Here is a 20,381-nt window from a genome sequence, read left to right as displayed (position 1 = left end):
GTCTGTCTCCCCCCCGCCCCCCCCAGACTAAGAACCTTTTGTGGGCAGGATTGTCTCTCTTTAACGCTTCCAAGTGCTTAGTACAGTGCTCGGCACACAGTGTGTGCTTAATCAATATGATTGAATGAACTTAAATACATAATAATAATGATAGTATTTGTTCAGCACTTACTAAGCGCTGAGGTAGATTCAAGATACCACGTGGGGTTCCCAATCTTAATCCCCATTTTACAGATGAGGTAACTAAGCCAAAAAGAAGTAAGTCGGCTTGCCCAGGATCATACAGCATTCAAGTGGAGGAGCGGAATTAGAACCCATGACTTATGACTCCCAAGACCATATTCTTGCCACCAAGCCACGCTGCTTCGCCACATACAAGTACACAAGTTTCAGATAGGTACATAAGCGCCGAGGGGCCGATGGGGGATGCAAATCCCGAATGCCCAGAGCTCACAGATGACGCAGAAGGGAGAGGGAGTTGGGGGAAAGAGGGCTTAGTCAGGGAAAGCTTCTCGGAGGAGGTGTGACCCTAATAAGCCTCTGAAGATCGGAATAACAGCGGTGGTATTTGTTAAGCACCGATTATATGCTAAGCACTCTTCTAAACACTGAGATGGATACAAGATTAGACACAGTCCCTGTCCCACACGGGACTCTCAATCCCCATTTGACAGATGAGGTAACTGAAGTCCAGAGAGGTGAGGTGACCAAGCTCACACAGCGGACGTGTGGCGGAGTCAGGATTAGAACCCATGACCTCTGACGCCCGAGTCCATGCTCCTGCCACGAGGCCGCGCTGCTTCCCAAGGGAAGAGCGGTGGGCTGGCATAAATGGAGGAGTACGGTGTCCCAGGCTAGGGGAGGGACGTGAGAAAGCGGTCGGCGGCGGAGAGGGCCAGGATTCAGCAAAGTCATCCTGGAGCCTGGAGCTGTGTGGGGCCAGCGCTGCTCTTCAGGGTGGGGGCCGCTCTGGGGGTGCGCGAACGCGTGTTTGGCACAGTGCTCTGCGCACAGTAAGCGCTTAATAAATACCAGCAAGCTGGCTATCACAACAGGCAGCTCATCTCTGCATCCCGTGGGAGAACCAGGAAACCCGAGCCCCGACACCGTCCACCGGGGAGAGACGGGAAATTTGTGATGCGAGACCCTGAGGCCTCCTTCCTGGACACTCGTTCATTCATTCAATAGTATTTAGTGAGCGCTTACTGTGTGCAGAGCACTGTACTAAGCGCTTGGAATGGACAAGTCGGCAACAGATAGAGACAATCCCTGCCCACTGGCGGGCTCTCAGAGATGAAAAGCCTCGAGGATCGGTTCTGTGCCCCCGGGTCCAGAGCACAACCATCCAAGATGTCACCAACACCGAATGGCTCCTCAACATAGGCTGGGGGACAGACCTGTGACTTAGAGAAGCATCATGGTGCAATGGAAGGAATCCAGGTCTGGAAGTCAGAAGACCTGGGTTCCAATCTGCGCCCCGCCGCTTCCCTGCTGCGTGACCCTGGGAAAGTCATTAACTTCTCCGTGCCTCAGTTACCTCATCTGTAAAATGCGGATCAAGAGGGTGAGCCCTATCCTGACACGGACCGTGTCCAACCTCATTAGCTCGTATCTATTTATCCCAGCGTTCAGTACAGTGCCTGACACATATTAAGGGCTTAAAAAAGACTGTTAAAATGATGTCTTCGGGACCGCTGCAGGTCGCGACTATCCTATGCGATATCAAGAAATGGAAGATGAATTTTGGGGGTGGGGATGGTGATGGCAGTGGGATACCTCCTCCCTCTCGGCAAGTGAGAAGAAGCGGGTTGTCAGCGCGACTGCGTGTTGTCTAGGGAAAAGTGAAGACGAAAAGTGGCTGGGATCGTGAACTGGAGGACCAGCTCCGCTGCATCTTAAGGGAAGCAAGCTGGGTCAAAATACGGGGGCCGCCACATATTCGGAAGGAAAATTCTCACGCAAATGAGGGTCGTCCAGGTAGGTGCGGGAGATTTTGAGTGTGTGTGTCTGTGTGTCTTGTCTTTCTATCTTATCTTCAAAGACATCCCTAAAGAAACCACTAGACTTATCCCAACCCCAAACTGGTCCTGGCCCTAAATAAGAAGGAACATTTCCGTTCAGGAACATCCGGGAGCATTTCAGACGGGCTGGGAAAGGCCGGTCTCCGCCCACGACCGCTTCCTTCTCCTCGGATTTAGCCTGACCAAAAAAATGTCCTCTTTTCTTTGGGTTTCGATCCTCCAAATTCCATAAACTTTGCTGTTCCTTCGGCGGCGTGTCCTGGGACAAGACAGTCAACAGAGCAGAGCTCAGCAACGCAGCCACCGCCCGAATGGCAAACCTAGGGTCAGACGCGGGCGTCCGTTGCGTCTGGGGGACCGGGCCAGAGCCGAGGCTCGGGCCGTCCGATTCGGGAAGCACCCGATGTGAGTACGAGGTGGAGGGCAGCGTTTCGGACCACGGAAGTCTCCCACTACACCCGCTACCGGGGCAGCAGTGGAACCGTTCTCTGCCCGTCTGGGCTCCAGGTTAATTCCCGAGCAGGCGGTGCCGGGGTTGGCCATCTGAACGCATGAGCAGCTCTTATCTTTGAGCGTTCTGTCAATACACCAATGGGGCAGTTATTCCTGCTTCTACCCTCCCCTATCCCTGCCCTTCTTAATGGCTCTCTGTTTGCCCCCTCGACCTCCTCTGGAGCCCAGGCTCCTAGCCCCACCCTGGAGACATACACCGCCCTTTCACTCCACCCAGCTTCCCACCGGTGACTCCCGCAGGGCCTCGTGTGTGTGATTGTGTCTCTGATCCAAGCGGAACCTCCCTTTCCCACCCCGGTTCTGGCACTAGGTCTGGCTCCGAAGCAGCAGACGTGGGACGGGACGGGGGACACGGACGGCTGCTACCGGGTCAGCATCGATGAGCTGCCCGTTTCCTCGCTTTCGGTCCGGTGAGGAGCTATTTTCTTCGGACCTTTCTTTCCATCTCTTCGTTACCCACACCTTCTATATCTTCGCAGGCCTCCCAAGATGGGTTAGCCTCTGGGGCGACGGACCGGGCTGCCCCCAGCCCAATCCGGCGTAGTTGCATAATAAAATGATAATCATTACGGTAATGGTTAAAGGCTCACCGTGTGCTAAATCATTTAAGTGCTGAGCTGAACAGGGGACGATCAGGCCGGACACAGTCCCTGTCCCGCATGTGGTTCACTATCTAAGTATGAGGGAGAATGGGAATAAATCTCAATTTGACCCATGAGGAAACTGAGGCTCAGGGAAGGGAATTTACTTGCCCAAGTAAGTGGTAGAGTCGAGGAGCGGCACAGCGAGGTGGATGGAGAACCGGCCCGGGAGTCAGGTCATGGGTTCTATTCCCGGCTCTGCTGTGTGACCTTAGGCAAGTCGCTTCACTCCCCTGGGCCTCTCAGTTCCCTCACGTGTAAAATGGGGATTGAGACCGTGAGCCCCACGGGGGACACGGGCTGTATCCAACTCAATCTGTATCCACCCTAGCGACTAGTACGGTGCCTGGAACATAGTAAGCGCTTAACGAATACCAAACGATTATTACCGGAGTCAGCATTTTTTTTTACCATATTTACTGAAATCTTACTACGTGCAGAGCACCATACTAAGCGCTTGGGAGAGTACGATGCAACATGAGAACCCAGGGCCTTGACTCCCAGGCCCAAGGGCTCTCTACTAGGCCACACTGCGTCTTAGAGGGTTGTTCCAGTGTGGGCCTGGCACCCTGGGGTCACGCAGCTGCGGACTAGAGGCGGCTGACCCTTCTGGGACCCCACCTGACCGCTGCAGGTCCAACGCCGCTGAAAGCCGGGACTCTCCAGGCCCCCTCGCCCCCATCCCCGGTCCCCCCAACCTCAGCGGACCATCGCCATGCAGTCACTCACCTAGACATTTGGGGCAGCACTGACCGGGTGGAGTGTGGCTGAGATGCCGCGGGCACGAGAGAACGGGGCAGACTTCTCGAACGCACTGGGTCCTGCCTCCCTGTGGAAAACGGGCCGCGTTAGAGACTCTGCCCGGGTAGGGCTCCCTTTCCTTTCCTCCAGGGGAGCCAGGTTGGTTTGGGGGGGCGGGGTGTGCTGCCGAAGAAGGAGGCTAGCCAGCTTCCGACCTGGTTTCCTGGGGAGGCTGCCAGTTGTCTCTGCTCTTCTTTCCTCTTCATTTATTCGTTCAGTCATATTTGAGCGCTTACTGTGTGTACTAAGCCCTTGGGAGAGTACAATACAACCATCAACAGACACATTCCCTGTCCACAACCAGCTTACAGTCTTGAGGACGAGCGCAGAGTCCATTCATTCGTATATATTGAGCGCTTGCTGCGTCCAAAGCGCGGTACTGAACGCTTAGAGGACGAGCTTACAGTCTGCCCTTCCGGGTGCTCAGGCAGGGGTTCCGGCCCTGAGGCAGAGGGGAACACGTGGGTACGCTGTCATTTATTTATTTATATTAATGTCCGTCTCCCCCTCTAGATTTTAAGCTCGCTGCGGGCAGGGAACGTGTCTGTTTACTGTTATACTGTACTCTACCAAGCGTTCAGTACAGCGAGAGCACAAAAAACACGACCGAATGACTGGCTGATACACACTTGGGGTTTCTGGACCCTTAGAACGGGACATCCCCTCTCAGAAGGGCACCGGGAGAGTTTCCAGTCGTCTACCAGTCTTGACTACGGGAGGGAGAGTCAAGCAGAGGCCTATCCATTCCTAGCTCGGGGAGCGGCTAGCGAATGGAAGACAACCTGCTGCAAGTCAAAACTCCCCTGCGCTGGGCAGCAGTGGCATGGGACAGGGTCGAGGGTGGAGACTCCAGTTTACTGCGTCGTGACAGGGGAAAGCTACTTTCAGATTTTTACCGGGAAAACCCTGTGGAAACACTACCAGAACGATCGCAGGTGGGCACTTCTGGGAGAGATGCGTCCGTGGAGTCGCCGTGGGTCGGAGACGACTCGACAGGATAAGAGGAGACGAGAGCGGGACGGGAAGGCTGCTCTTTATCCCTATCCCCATCACCTATGCCCTCCCGCAGTGAGGACTGCTCTCAGCTGCTCCCTGGACTACAGCGAACCTCTCTTCAGGTCTGGGATTTGCCCCCGAGTCAGCCACATACCCGCTACAAAGCAGGGGATGGCAGTGGGAGGGCTCAAATGCCTTTCCCAATCAATCATATTTCCTGAATGCTTACGGTGTGCAGGGCACTTGAATGAAAATAATAATTATGGTACTTGTTAAGCGCTAAGTGCCCAGCACTGTTTTAAGTGCCGGGGTAGATACAAGGTAGACAGATAGGACACAGTTCCTGCCCCATGTAGGGATCACACTCGTAATCCCCGTTTTACAGACGAGGTAACTGAAGCCCAGAGAAGTGACACGACCAAGCTCACACACGAGACGTACAGCGGAGCCAGGATTAAGCGTTTAGGGGAGTAGAGTCTAAAAGGGTTGCCCCATTTTCTAATGCCCGCCACTGCATTAGCTCCAGAAGCTAGGCAGCCGGGAAACCTGACTTGCCGGAAGCAGCGTGGTGCAGTGGTTAGAATATAGGCCTGCGAGTCAGAAGGTCGTGGGTTCTACTCCTGGCTCGGCGACAGGTCGTTCATTCAGTTGTATTTACCGAGTGCTTACTGTGTGCAGAGCTGAAGCAATTGGGAGAGTTCAATATAACGATAAACAAACACATTCCCTGCCTATAACGAGCTTACAGTCTAGCGGGGGAGAAAGGCATTAATATAAATAAATACATTACAGAGATATAGAGTATTAAGGGCTGGGGGGTGGAGGAATAAAAGGAAGGGAGTGAAAGAAGAGGAAGGGGGGCTTAGTCAGGGAAGGCCTCCTGGAGGAGATGTGCCATCAATAAGGATCTGAAGCGGGGGAAAGTAATTGTCTGTCGGATATGAGGACGGCCATTTCAGACGAGAGGAAAGAGGTGGGCGAGAGGTCGGCAGCGAGAGACACGAGATCGAGGTACAGCGAGAAGGTTAGCAATATACAGGAGCAAAGTGGTGCAGGTTGGTCGGAAGTAGGACAGCAGCAGGGGAGGAGGAGGGCAGGATGACTGAACGCTTGAAAGCCGACGGTGAAGAGTTTCTGTCCGATGCAGAGGTGGACGGGCAACCACTGGAGTTTCCTGAGGAGTAGGGAAATAGAGCCTGAACGTCTTTGCAGGAAAATGACCCGGGCGTCAGAGTGAAGTACGGACTGGAGGAGGAAGAGACGGGAGGTAGGAAGGTCAGCAAGGAGGTCGATAAAGTAATCAAGGTGGGATAGGATAAGTGCTTGAATTAACGCGGTAGCACGTTGGATGGAGAGGAAAGGTCAGATTTTAGCAACTCTCTCTCTCCCGTCTCTCACCATCATTGACTCCCTTGCCCACGCTCTCCCACTTACTCGGAAGAGCCGCCCCTTTCACATCTGATGACAAACCACGGCCCTTCCCGTCGCCCGAGCTACTCCAAAATCACATCTCCTCCAGGGGGTCTTCCGGAATTAAATGATGCACTTAGCTCTTTTCAGGGCTTCTATTGCCAAAACCCTTCAACATTATTTCAGTTTATTTCTTACAACACCCCCGCGAGTTAGGAAGAGGGGACAGGTATTACGACACCCATTTTACAGATGGAGAAACTAAGGCACGGAGTTCAAGATCAGAGCCAGGACTGGAGCCTCCAATTTGGAAACTGTGTTTCTTCCAACGCACCTCACGCTTCTCCTCAGCCCCCCGTCATTCCGTCTCACCTGTCCACTTGGGTCCTTACCCAAATCAATCATTGATACGCATCGAATGCTTCCTGTAAGCAGGGAACTGTATTAAGCACTTGGAAAAATACGATTCGATACAGTGGTTAGACGGGATCCCTCCCCACAAGGAGCTCATCGTCTACAGGGGCAAACGGACTTGAGCAAATTCCAGGCCAAAGTGCTGCTGGATCTGAGTGGAGGCTTGAGAGGGTCTGAGGAGTGAGCGATTAACATTCAGGATTCAAGGTGACCCTTTCTCTGGACAATCTCTGACCGGAGGAGTGTGGGCCTGTGGATAATTGCAGGCCCGCCACAGTAACACGATCTCAAACGAGGATCCGGGAGGTAAATAAGCAACACCACCTGAGGGGAAAGTCGGCCGAGAATCCCGAAGGCCTCACGCTGGACCACCCAGAAAAGATGGGCCAAAATACACGGGGAAGAAAATGAACCCCCTCTCCTTGCCACTGCAAAAAAAAAAAAAAATCAAAGTTGAATCTTTCGGTTCCACATTAGCAACAAAGCTGTTGGGGGGCGCAGAGACCCTTCAAAAGGTTTACCTCAGGTCTGGCTTGCTTCCAGGGAGTTGAAAAGAACCATCATTCGGGAATCATACCTCCCAAGTGTATCATCCGTGCTGGGGGGGGGGTGGGAGGAGCACACTTTTATGCCCTAGAGGAGTGGGCTTAATGTCCACCAGGCTTTCTCCACTGCCCGAGCTCCAGGAGCACAGTATGAGCTGGGAGGGAGGGTCTTCGAGCGCTCCTCAAAATGTGTTTGCTCTAACACATAGGTTCATCTTTCTGGCATTTGTTAAGTGCTTACTGTGTGCCAAGCACTGTTCTGTACGCTAGGGTAGATACAGGATTATCAGATTGGACCCAATCGTGTCCCACATAGGGCCCTCAGTCGAAGTAGGGGGGCGTAGGATTGAATCTCCATTTTACAGATGAGGCAACTGTGGTACAAAGAAGGTAAGTGACTTGCCCAAAGCCACTCAGAAGGCAAATGGCAGAGGCAAAATTAGAGCCCCAGGTCCTCACATTCACAGACTTGCATTCTTGGGAAGCAGCACGGCCTAGCGGATAGAGCACAGGCCTGGAAGTCAGGACCTGGTTTCTAATTCTGGCTCTGCCACTTGTCTATTGTGTGACCTTGGGAAAGTCATTTACAGTCTCTGTGCCTCGGTTACCTCATCTGTAAAATGGGGATCAAGTCTGTGATCCCATGTGGGACTGGGACAGTGTCCAACCTGATTAGCTTGTATTTACCCCAGGGCTTAGAACAGTGCTTGACACAGAATAAGTGCTTAACAAATACCATTTTTATAATCACGATAATTATTATTATTTCCACTAGATGACATGGCTTCTGATTTCTTGAAATGCTGTTGCTTCCCCCTACTTGTCTAGACTGTCAGCTTCCTGAGGACAGAAATCCCGTCTACCAACTGTACTGTATTTTATACTCTTCCTGCAAACCTCACACCCTTCCATCAACCTCCCCTTTCACAACTGGTAATGAGCCCGTCAAACGGCAGGGACCGTCTCTATCTGTTGCCGACTTGTTCATTCCAAGCGCTTAGTACAGTGCTCTGCACATAGTAAGCGCTCAATAAATACTATTGAATGAATGAACTGGTAAACTATTCAAAGCCCTTCTGAAATCTCCCTATATTCAAAGCCCTTCTGAAATCACATCTCTTCCAGGAGCCCTTCCCTGATCAATCTCTTTTCCCCACCCTATTTCCATTCTACCACCACTTAGGACACTCAGTACAGTCCTCTGCACACCAATAGACACTATTTTGGACTGACTGATTCATATCTGAAGGCAACAGGCAGGCTGGGCACCAGCTTTGCCCATCCCTGGGTGTCAATCAATCCATGAATGGTATTTATTGAACGATTACCGTGCGCTTTTTATTACTGTAATAAGCACTTGGGAGAGTACAGTACAGTAGAGTTGGTAAACGCGTTCTCTGTCCACAAGACACGGTCTAGAGGAGGAGACAGACATTAATATAATTACATTATGCATAGGCACATAAGTGCTTTGGGGTTAAGACGGGGTAAATCTCCAGTGTGCTTTAAAGGTACAGATTCAAGTGCATAGGTGACGTAGACGGAAGAGGGACTCGGGGAAACGAGGGCTGGATCGAGGAAGTTCTCTCGGAGGAGATGGGATTTCAGCAAAGCTTTGAAGGTGGGGAGAGTGATGAGCCGTCGGCTATGGAGGGAGGGGGAGTTCCAGGCCCCAGGAAGGATGTGGACAAGGGGCTGGCAGCGAGACAGACAAAACTGAGATACAGCGAGTAGGTCGGCATTAGAGGAGCGAAGTGTGTGGGCTGGGCTGTAGTAGGAAATCAGTGAGGTAAGGTCGGCGGAGGAGAGCTGGTTGAGTGCTTTAAAGGAGAAAAAGAGAGAGAAAGAAAAAAGAGAGACAAAGAGCTCAAACTCCTCCAAGGTAAAATCAGAGAACTCGCTTCTGTCTCTCCCGCAGCCCCACAGTCCTGCTGCAGAGGGTGGAATCCTGGACGAGCCGTGCTGAATGTCCCTAGCCACCACCAAAGGAGGCTCCTCGCCCAGCCTTGCCCTCTCTTTTCCACTCTTTCCCGCAGGGTCGCGCAGAGCGTTATTGCCCTCACAAACATCCCCATTCACACCAAGGAGGGACGTCGCTAGGGGCACCTGTCTTTCCCCAACAGGCGGCAGGCTGGAACTCACCCTCACTGATATGAGAAGCAGCGCGGCTCAGTGGAAAGAGCCCGGGCTTGGGAGTCAGAGGTCATGGGTTCGAATGCCAGCTCTGCCACCTGTCAGCTGTCTGACTGCGGGCAAGTCACTGCTCTGGGCCTCAGTTACCTCATCTGTAAAATGGGGATTAAGACCGTGAGCCTCACGTGGGACAACCTGATTAGTCTCTATCTACCCAGGCGCTTAGAAAGGTGCTCTGCACATAGTAAGTGCTTAACAAATACCAACATTATTTTTATATTACAATAATTGTGGTATTTGTTAAGCACTTACTATTTACCTTGCACTGTGCTAAGCACCGGGGTGGATACGAGCAAATCGGGTTGGCCACAGTCCCTTGTTCCACATGGAGCTCACGGTCTCAATCCTCATTTTACAGATGAGCTAACTGAGGCACAGAGAAGTGAAGTGGCTTGCCCGAGGCCAAACAGCAGACAAGTGGCAGAGCTGGGATGAGAACTAAGCGCTTAACAAATCCCAACATCATTATGCCCCTCTGGCTCCCAGGCCTGTGATCTATCCACGACGCCTCTAAAGTCAACTTGAGTCTGAGGATCCTCCTTCAGTAGGCTGGAGAACATGGAGGGCAGGATCCTTTTGACTTCCACCTCCTCCAGGAGCCCTTCCCTGATTAATCTCTCATCTGCCCACTCTATATCCCCCGACACCGCCCCTTCAGCACTTCCACATCACCCAAGTCCCTGAATAATAATCTAATATCGTGTTTAACGGAGAGTAAGTGCTCAGTAAATACTACTGACTGATTAGGGACACGTCCTCATGCTATATACTTCCCTCCTATCCGTAATTCATTTTTAGCGCGCCTCCCCCGCTAGACCGGAAACTTCTTGAAGGCAGGGATTGTCTCTGCTCCTTCCATCGTCCTCTTCCAAGTGCTCAGGACACTGCTCCGCACATACTAGGTACTCAATAAATACTACCGATCGTGGAATAGGATATAGCGTGGGGACAGGAGGCCGCTAGCCGGGGCATCGTGTTTGGTTAAAAAAAAAGAGCTGTTGAGGCAGACTGTGTTGAAGCGGTACCCCAAGACAGGCGGTGGGAAAGGGATCTTGGGGCAACCCTGAGAGGACTCTGTCAGCACCACTGTGCCACCCACCTGTGCCAGGCTTGCCAGCTGAGAAAGACAGGGCTCACAGGAAGAGCTCCAGTGCAAAAGGACGGGCCTAAGGCTGGGCAGAAGAGCAGGGAAGCCGAAGGTCAAGGTCTTTGAGCGACTTTTCACCTGAATTTATCGGAGAGCACTTCATTTTCACTGGCACCAAGAAACCTTGAAATGAAGTATTCTGGACTTAAGAGGGATATATACATCGCTCCCGTATTTTACATCGAGATAAAAAGAGCCGCACTGATACTTTTTCACTGTAATACCGCTTGCAATGTGATACATGCGGTGGGATGTTGCGCGTTGCACAGTTTGTTCGTATAAGTTAAACATAGATTTTATAAAATAAATCTTGTGAAAGGCTGTTAACCTAAGGAGGTTGTTTTAGGGCCTGGGGGATGTGGTCAGAATCTCTACTTGTGAGGCTTACAGGATGTGACCTCCCGATCATGATAACAAGGCTAATACTAAAAATAATAATTTTGGAATTTCTTAAATGCTTTCTAGGTGCCAATCACTCCTCTAAGCACTGGGATAGATACAAGGTAATCCGCTTCCGCAAGGGCCTCACAGCCTAAATAGGAGGAAGGACAGGTAACGAATTCCAATCCGCTGACGAGGGAAGGGAGGCACGGAGAAGATAGGCGGCTTGACCAAGGTCGCCCAGCAGATGAGTGGCGGAGCCGGATTAGAACTCAGGTCCTCTGAATCACAAGCCTGTGCTCTTTCCACTAGGACATGCTGCTTCTCTACCTACCTCTAGGTATGCCAGAGATGCTGTTATTCTTTCTAAATGCACACTAGGGGCAATAATAATGGTTAGGGGCCATACCACTGTTGAACATTGTAGTAAGCGCTGAGGTGAATACAATATAAAGCAGACTGGACACAATCCCTATCCTCCATGGAGCTCACAGTTTCAGTAAGAGAGAGGATAAGTACTGAATCCCCATTTTATAGAGGGGAAACAGAGGCATACAGAAGCAGCGGGCCTAGTGGGTAGTCAGATGTCAGAAGGACCTGAGTTCTAATCCCAGCTCCATCACTTGTCTGCCGTGTGAGCTTGAGCAAGTCACTTCATTTCTCTGGGCCTCAGTTACCTCATCTGTAAAATGGAGAATAAGACTGGGAGCCCCATGGGGGACAGAGATGGGGTCCAAACTGATTAGCTTGTTTCTAGCCCAGCACTTGGAACAGTGCCTGGCATATAGTGAGCGCTTCACAAAAACCATTAAAAGAATATGTAATTTAGGAAGGTCAAAAAGCAGGCAAGTGACAGAGCCAGGATTAGAACCCAAGTCCTCTGACTTCCAAGGTCATACTCTTTCCACCAGGAGACTGATTACATCGCTGCATTGTCATTTTAGAAATATCTATTCCCTAGAAATGCATTCATTGGAAATGCAGGCCCCGCATTACACATGAACTCAATGGCTGCTGACAAGTACAATCAATCAATCATATTAACTGAGAATTTTTACTGGGTGGAGAGCGTTGTACTAATGTTTGGGGGAGTACAATATAACAGAGTGGGAGAGTACAGAGTGGGTAGACATGTTCCTTGCCCACAGGGAGCTTACACGGGGGAGAGCCTAGACGGGGAGGCAGGCATTAAAATAAATTACCAACATGTACGAGAGTGCTGTGGCACTGTGAATAAAGGGTACAAATCCAAAGGAAAGGGCAACGCAGAAGGGAGAGGGAAAAGGGGAAATGAGGGCTTAGTCAAGACAGGCCTTGGGAGAAAATGTGATTTTAATAAGATTCTGAAGATGGGGAGAGTGGTGCTGTGGTGGATATGAAGGGGGAGGGATTTCCAGTCTAGAGGGAGGATGTGGGAGAGGGGTTGGCAGTGAGATAGACAAGGTCGGGGTACAGTGAGTGGGTTGGCGTTAGAAGGGTGAAGTGAGAGCGCTGGGTTGTAAAAGAAAATCCAAGAGGCTAGATAGGAGGGGGCAAGCCGACCGAATGCTTTAAAGTCAAAGGAAAGGAGTTTCTGCTTGATGCATACGCAGTCACCGAAGGTTCTTAAGGAGCGTAGAAACCCGGACCGAACGTAGTGTTAGAAAAATGATCGGGGCAGTAGAGTGCAGTACAAACTGGAGCGGAGAGATACGGGAGGCAGGGAGGTCAGCAAGGAAGCGGATGCACTAAGTCAAAGCGGGTAGGACACGTGTTCGGAACATTATCGTGGCAGACTGGACGGAGAGGGAAGGGTGGATTTCAGCGATGTTGTGAAGGTTGACTGGACAGGATTTGGTGACCAGCTGAATACGTGTTCATCACCTTGCAGCTCAGACTGAATCCTCTGGACTTTCTCCTGGAGTGGGTTACCCAGAGCTCAGCTCACCAAGGTCCAGGTACCTGGACCAAAATCCTTGCTAATAATTACGATGATGGTATTTGTTAAGAGCTTACTATGTGCCAGGCGCTATACTAAGCAATGGGGAGGTTACAGGAAAATCGAGTTGGACACAGTCCCCGTCCCATGTGGGGCTCACGGGCTCAATCCCCATTTTACAGATGAGGTAACCGAGGCCAAGAAAAGCCAAGTGACTTGCCCAGGGTCTGCTGTCCGCCCAAGATCACGCAGCAGATGAGTGGTGGAGCAAACAGCAGGGACCCTTTCCCCTTGAGGGACCCAAACTAGGGTCTTGCTCGACTCTGTTCAGCCAAAAGGCTTGTACAGGGGAGGGGAAGGTGCCTGGGTTACAGACGTGGTGGATAGGACATGGGCCTGAGAGCCCGAAGGTCACGGATTCTAATCCCAGCTCCGTCACTTTTCTGCTGTGTGCCTTCGAGCAAGTCATTTCACTCCTCTGTGCCTCAGTTACCTCATCTGTAAAGTGGGGATCGAGACTGTGAGCCCCACGTGGGACAGGGACTGTGTCTGACCCGATTTGCTCGTATCCACCCTAGCGCTTAATACAGAACCTGGCACATAGTAAGCGCTTAAAAAATACCAACGTTATTATAATAATTATAGACAGAGTTCATCAAATGAACCAAGTCGAAGCGGTAACCCAACTGTCCACTTCCCCAGCATAACCTGTCTCTTCTTCCTATCTTTCTGGGTCCCCACAGTGCACCCCCGGTGGGTGCCCCCCCACCCGTCCGATACAGTGGGTATCCCTCACACACACAAGACCGAGCTCATCTTGCCTCCCAAACCCGGTCCTCCCCCAGACTCCCCTATCACCGTGGACGGCACGACCATCCTTCCCGTCTCTCGGGCCCTCGAGCTCGGAGTCATCTCTGGCTCGTCTCTCTCGTTCACCCCACACATCCTATCCGTTACCGAGACCCGCCGGTCTCACCTCTACGATATCGCCGAGATCCGCCCTCTCCTCTCCACCCAAACGGCTACCTTATTGCTACGGGCTCTCGTTATTTCCCGGCTAGACTACCGCGTCGGCCTTCTCTCCGATCTCCCTTCCTCCTCTCTCGCCCCGCTCCGGTCTATTCTTCACTCCGCCGCCCGGCTCATCTTCCCGCAGAAACGCTCTGGGCGTGTCACTCCCCTTCTTAAAACACCTCCAGTGGTTGCCCATCGACCGCCGCTCCAAACAAAAACTCCTCACTCTAGGCTTCGAGGCTCTACGTCACCTCGCCCCTTCCTACCTCTCCTCCCTCCTCTCTTTCTACCGCCCACCCCGCACGCTCCGCTCTTCCGCCGCCCACCTCCTCGCCGTCCCTCGGTCTCGCCCGTCCCGCCGTCGACCCCCGGGCCGCGTCCTCCCACGGTCCTGCAGTGCCCTCCCTCCTCACCTCCGCCAAGTTAATTCGCTTCCCCTCTTCAAAACCCTACTTAAAACTCACCTCCTCCAAGAGGCCTTCCCAGACTGAGCTCCCCTTCTCCCCCTACTCCCTCTACCGCCCCCCCTTCGCCTCTCCGCGGCTTAACCCTCTTTCCCCACCGTCTCCCTCTGCTCCTCCCCCTCTCCCTTCCCATCCCCTCAGCACTGTACTCGTCCGCTCGACTGTATATATTTTCATTACCCTATTTATTTTGTTAATGAGATGTACATCGCCTCGATTCTATTTATTTGCCATTGTTTTTACGAGAGGTTCTTCCCCTCGACTCTATTTATTGCCATCGTTCTTGTCTGTCTCCCCCGATTAGACCGTAAGCCCGTCAAAGGGCAGGGACTGTCTCTATCTGATGCCGACTTGTTCATTCCAAGCGCTTAGTACAGTGCTCTGCACATAGTAAGAGCTCAGTAAATACTATTGAATGAATGAACGTTGTGCAACCTACACACTCAAACACACACCAACTTCAGCTATCTTTATGGGGTGACCGGCTCACCCCATTCCTTGCTGAGAAGCAGGACCACGCAGTCCCGGTGTCTCTGCAGAAATGCATCAGATGGGACTGATTCAGGCGTCTCCCCTAGTAAGGATAATAATAACGTTGATATTTGCTAGGCACTTACTCTGACCCCAGTGCTGTGGTAGATACAACACAATCAGGTCCAACACAGTCCCTGTCCCTCAGCCGGTTGACAGTCTAAGGAAAGAGGGAGAAGAGATCTTGAATCTCCATTTAACCGATGAGGAAACGGAGGTACAGAGAAGTGAAATGACTCGGCCAAGATCATACAGTAGGCAAGTGGCAGAACCCGGGTCTCCCAACTCCCAGGCCCGCTCATGCTCTTTTCACTGTTTCCCTTGGCGATAGGTAGCGGGGGACGGGACTCTGGGAAATGATCTGTTTCCAAGGAGAGCTTCTAGCCCGCAGCAGGCTCCCGGATCCATCCTTTATCACCTTCCTCGAATCGAGACTTTTTCCAGCTGCACTCATCCAGTAACCTGCGTGACATCCACCCCTCTAGACTGCTAGCTCGTTGTGGGCAGGGAATGTGTCTGTTGACCGTTATATCGGACTCCCCCAAGCACTGAGTTCAGCGCTCTGCACACGTTAAGCGCTCAATAAATACGACTGAACGACTATGCTGTGCTGACCCCAGTCGGAACCTGGGCCTTGCAAGGAGGCACAGACTAAGCACGTGGTTCTGGCGCTGGGCCTAGAGGCTGGACTTCGGTAGCCACATGGATGACCGTAGCCCTCCTCCTTCCCCTCCATGGCACCGGTGTGTTGATTAACTTGCCACCTCATACCTCACCTTAAACCGCGCCCACACGCTTCGCTCCTTTAATGCGAACCTTCTCACTGTACCCTGATCTCATCTATCTCACCACCGACCCCTGGCTCACATCCTGCCTCTGGCCTGGAACCCCCTCCCTCCTCTTAACCTACAGAAATTTACTCTCCCCACCTCCTCCCCCTCTTCAAAGCCTTTACTGAAGGTACATCTTCTCCAAGAGGCCTTCCCTGACTAAACCCTCCTTCCCTCTTTTCCCGATCCCTTCTCCATCACCGTGACTTGCTCCCTTTATTCATCGCCCCCTCCCAGCCACACAGCATTAATGTACATATCTGTCATTTATATACTTATATTAATCTCTGTCTCCAGCTCTTGACTGTACGCTCATGCCGGGGAGGAACAGTTTCTGTTTATTGCTGTATTGTACACTCCAGAACACTTAGTACAGTGACCTGCACACAGTAAGCGCTCAGTAAATATGAATGCTGTTAGTACTACTCGAAATATCTCCCTCCGAACTCATCTTCCCTCCCAAATGCACACCTCCACTCAACTTTTCCGCGACAGCTGCCGACCGCACCATCTTCCCATCTCAGAAGCCTGCGACTTTAGTGTTTTCTTTGATTCCTTGCTCTTTTTCAACTCCTATATTGGCTTTCTTGCGAAACCCTCTAGGTTTTAAACCCTGTAGGTTTTTCCTCCACATTTCTCCAAATTAACCCCTTTCTCTCCATTCAAACCACTATCAACCCGGCTGGACGAGGCACTTGACACAGCCGACTTTTTCTCATCTTCCTCATTGGTCTATTTCCAGGCTCTCCTCTGTCCAGTTTATATCTGACTCTGCTGCCCAGATCACCTTTCTAAACCATAATTCTGTACATGTCTCCCCTCTAGACTGTAAACCTGTTTTCTTCCGGGAACACGTCCACCAACCCTGTTAGATTTTACTCTCCCAATCGCTTAGTACAATTCTCTGCATGCAGTAAGCACTCAATAAATACGATCGATGGTCTCCCCATATTTCAACCACCTTCAGAAACTCCTGACCATTATCTTGAAGGGTTTCTGTCGGCTCTCTTACCTACCCACTCTCTTTTCCTATTCTGACCCTGGATTCATCCTCTTACTCCTGCCTGGAATTCCCTCTTCCATCCTTCAAATGTTCAAGATCCCCAGCTCACCCCATTTTCAAAGCGCTGCTGAAAATTCCGCTTCCCCCTGCCTGGAGGCTTTCCATGATTAATTCATCTTCTCAGCTGGTTATAACTTCTCTACTCTCATCTCAATCCTATTGTTCCTCCTTAGGACTTACAAATTCACAACCTCCCCTACCATGTTACTACATATCCATTTAGAGCAGGGGCCCGGGAGTCGAAGGGCGTGGGTTCTAATCCCGGCTCCGCCACCAGTCCGCTGTGTGACCTTGGGCAAGTCACTTAACTTCCCTGTGTTTCAGTTACCTCATCTGTAGAAAATGGAGATTAAGACTGTGAGCCCCAGGTGGGTCAACCTGATTAACTTGAGCCGTCCCCACTGCTTAGAACAGTGCTTGGCACAAAGTAAGCGCTGAAGAGATGCCCTAATTATTATTATTATTTACATACCCTACTGCTTTAGTACTTCCTCTTCCTCTCTAAAATATTTTGGGTGTCTCTTCCATTCTACTGAAGTGAAGAATCCCATTAGCCTGTAAGCTCCTTGAGGGCAGTGACTTTATCTACTAGCACTACGGACCTCCCCTAAGTGTTTAGTATAGTACTCTGCACAACAGAGGCACTCAATAAGCAGTATCGAGCTTATATTATTATAAGTATTATTCGCAGGAATGCCCCATTTCAACTTCTACAACTAGAAAACACAGGTGCGTAAACTACGTCTATGTTTCAAAAGGCGGCCAATTGAGTGCTTTTGTCTATCTAAAAACCTGCTCTAATCTCAAAGTTTCAACTACAGAAATGTTCCACGCGCCCCTGTGGATACAAAACATTCGTAAACCCGAAGACACCCTTGCAAAAGCAGCTGTCCAATTTGGCCCTGCCTGTTTGGCTCCGGGTCGTTCCATAGCGGCTAGCATGGTAGGGAATTCTAATGGAAATATTTCCACAGAACTGGAACTGCAGCAGTGGCGACTGCTCTGGATTTGTCACTGTTGCCATGACAGTCTCATCCGGGTATGAGCCTGTTATACAGTAGAAGCATTTCAACTTTTCTCCACAGGCAGGGCTGGGGAGGGGGCCGTCCCGTGCTTGCCAAGGGTGCCGAGCCGGGCGATAAGGCTGGAGAATCCCAGCTGGAAGAGCAGGGACTGGCACTGGGGGACTGACGCCCTGGCACCACACCTAGGTCTGTGCCAAGGTCCCTGGGCGGCCGTCAGTCGGAATGGCCGGAGAGAAAAAGGGCAGGGTAGGGTGAGAGTTTCCACATTCATCCCTCCTTCCCTGTGCCCGCGAGCCAGAGGCCCAGCCCTTAGAACAGGGATGTGCCCAGTAGGGAAGGGGGGGTTGGTGGTGGGGTGGCATGATAGGTTCACTCGCCTCAAATTCCGAGGAGGCAATCTGCTCACCACCACGGAAACAAGGCTCTCATCGGTTCCTAGGGTAGACAGTTGGTAGTTGGTGCTCAATTGGGCTGCCTGATCATAAAAAGGAGAAACCTGAAATTCTCTTCCTCGAGACACGGGACCCTACAGATCATTATTTTCATTCTTATACGTTTCCGTGTCTCTACGTTGCCTTAGCCTTTTGTTTCATCTCTTTCATATGTCTGTTGCCAGGTCCTTCTCTTGCCTTATATTCACAGACTGCGAGCCGCCTGAAGGCCAGGGAATTCCCACTTCCACACTCTTTTCCGGTGATGATGACAGTGTTCCGCACACAAAATTACTTGAAAAATACAATTCCTACTAGTAGGGCTACTAGTGAGAAACGACGGGACCTAGCGGAAAGAGCATGGGCCTGGGAGTCAGAGGATCTGGGTTCTAATCTCAGATCCGCCAGCTGTTTTCTGTGTGACCCTGGACAAGTCACAATCTTTCGTGGTCTCAGTTTCCTCAACTGTAGAGTGGGGATTAAATCCCACTCCCTTCTATTTAGACTGTCCCTCGTGGGACAGGGATTGCGCCCAACCTGATAAACTTGCAACTAAGATTGCCAAAATGTGACAATCTTGGCACTTGACACATACGCTCAACAAATACCGTAAAACAAAAGCAGACCAAACAATAATCTTGCCACAGCTGCTCTGCTCCCTGTGCCGCTTGGCCCGGGTGTACAGATATGTTTAAGGGGAAGCAAACCGTCCCCCCTCCCCCCGCACCACCGCCCGTGGAGTCGGGGGTTCCTGACGCCATCTTGAAAGGCTTCGATGCCACAGTGGACGTCACCATCTGCAGAAGACTCAAAGAACAAATGTGGTAGACCATACCCACTTTTCTTCTTCTTCCTTGAGGGCAGTGATTTTATCTCCTAGCATTATTGACCTCCCCTAAGCGTCCAGTATAGCACTCTGCACACCAGAGGCACTCAGTAAGTATTATCGATCGTCTTTATGTCACTCATTCGCAGGAAGGCCCGATTTCAATTTCTACAACTAGAAAACACGAGTGCGTAAACTATGTTTATGTTTCAAAAGGCAGCAAACTGGGTGCTCTGTTCTTTCTAAAAGCATCCTTGCCTGCTCTAACCTCAAAGTTTCAACCGTAGAACTGTTCCACGGGCCCCTGTGGAAACAAAACATGAGTAAACCCGAAGACACTCTTGCAAAAGCAGCTGTCCAACTCGGCCCTGCCTGTTTGGCTCTAGGTCGTTCCATAGCAGCTATTGGAGTCACAGATTCTAATGGAAATATTTCTCCTTCTTACAATATTAATCATATTTACTGAGCTCTTACTGTGTGCAAAGCACTGTATTAAGCACTTGGGAGAGTACCATATAACACCAGGCACATTCCCTGCCCACAGTGAGCGCTCAGTCCAGAGAGGAGACAGGCACGAATATACATAAATGAATAGATAAATTATTTTTAATGGTATTTGTTAAACGCTTTCTATGCGCCAGGCCTTCTACTAAGCGCTGGAGTAGATGCAAGATAATCAGATGGGACACAGTTCGTTCCCCACACGGGGCTCACGGTCTTAATCCTCATTTTACAGATGGGGTAGGTGAGACACAGAGAAGTTAAGTGATTTGTCTGAGGTCACACAGTCGGTCGGTCAGTCAGTAATGTTTACTGAGTGCTTACTGTGTGCAGCGCACTGTGCCGAACGCTTGGGAGAGCACAATATAACAGATGTATTCTCCGCCTTCACCGAACTTACAGTCTAGAGGGGGGAAATAGACGTTAACATAAATAATAATAATAATGATGGCATTTGTTAAGTGCTTACTGGGTGCCAGGCACTGTTCTAAGCGCTGGGTACGCGGTACAAAGTAATCAGGTCGTCCCGCTTGGGGCTCACAGTTTTTAATCCCCATTTTACAGATGAGGGAACTGAGCCTCAGAGAAGTGAGGTGGCTTGCTCGAGGCCACACAGCAGACAAGCGGTGGAGCCGGGATTAGAACCCACGTCCTCTGACTCCCAAGCCCGGGCTCTTGCCACTAAGCCACGCTGCTTCTCTAAAATTACCGATATG

General features: G+C 51.1%; 1 protein-coding gene across 3 annotated transcripts in view; it reads right to left on the bottom strand.

The window, feature by feature from the left end:
* BMPER (BMP binding endothelial regulator) overlaps window positions 1–20,381 on the bottom strand; it is a 235,034-nt gene that overhangs the window by 76,732 nt on the left and 137,921 nt on the right. For all 3 annotated transcript variants that reach the window (XM_039915096.1, XM_029049425.2, XM_039915095.1), the window contains exon 7: window positions 3,905–4,004. In XM_039915096.1, coding sequence (XP_039771030.1) covers window positions 3,905–4,004 — 100 coding nt within the window. The remainder of the gene's footprint in view (window positions 1–3,904; window positions 4,005–20,381) is intronic.

This window comes from Ornithorhynchus anatinus, chromosome 21 (genome assembly GCF_004115215.2).
Source record: "Ornithorhynchus anatinus isolate Pmale09 chromosome 21, mOrnAna1.pri.v4, whole genome shotgun sequence".
Classification (NCBI taxonomy): domain Eukaryota; kingdom Metazoa; phylum Chordata; class Mammalia; order Monotremata; family Ornithorhynchidae; genus Ornithorhynchus; species Ornithorhynchus anatinus.
Note: the sequence above shows the minus strand (reverse complement) of the source record. Positions and strands in the feature narration are given on the sequence as shown.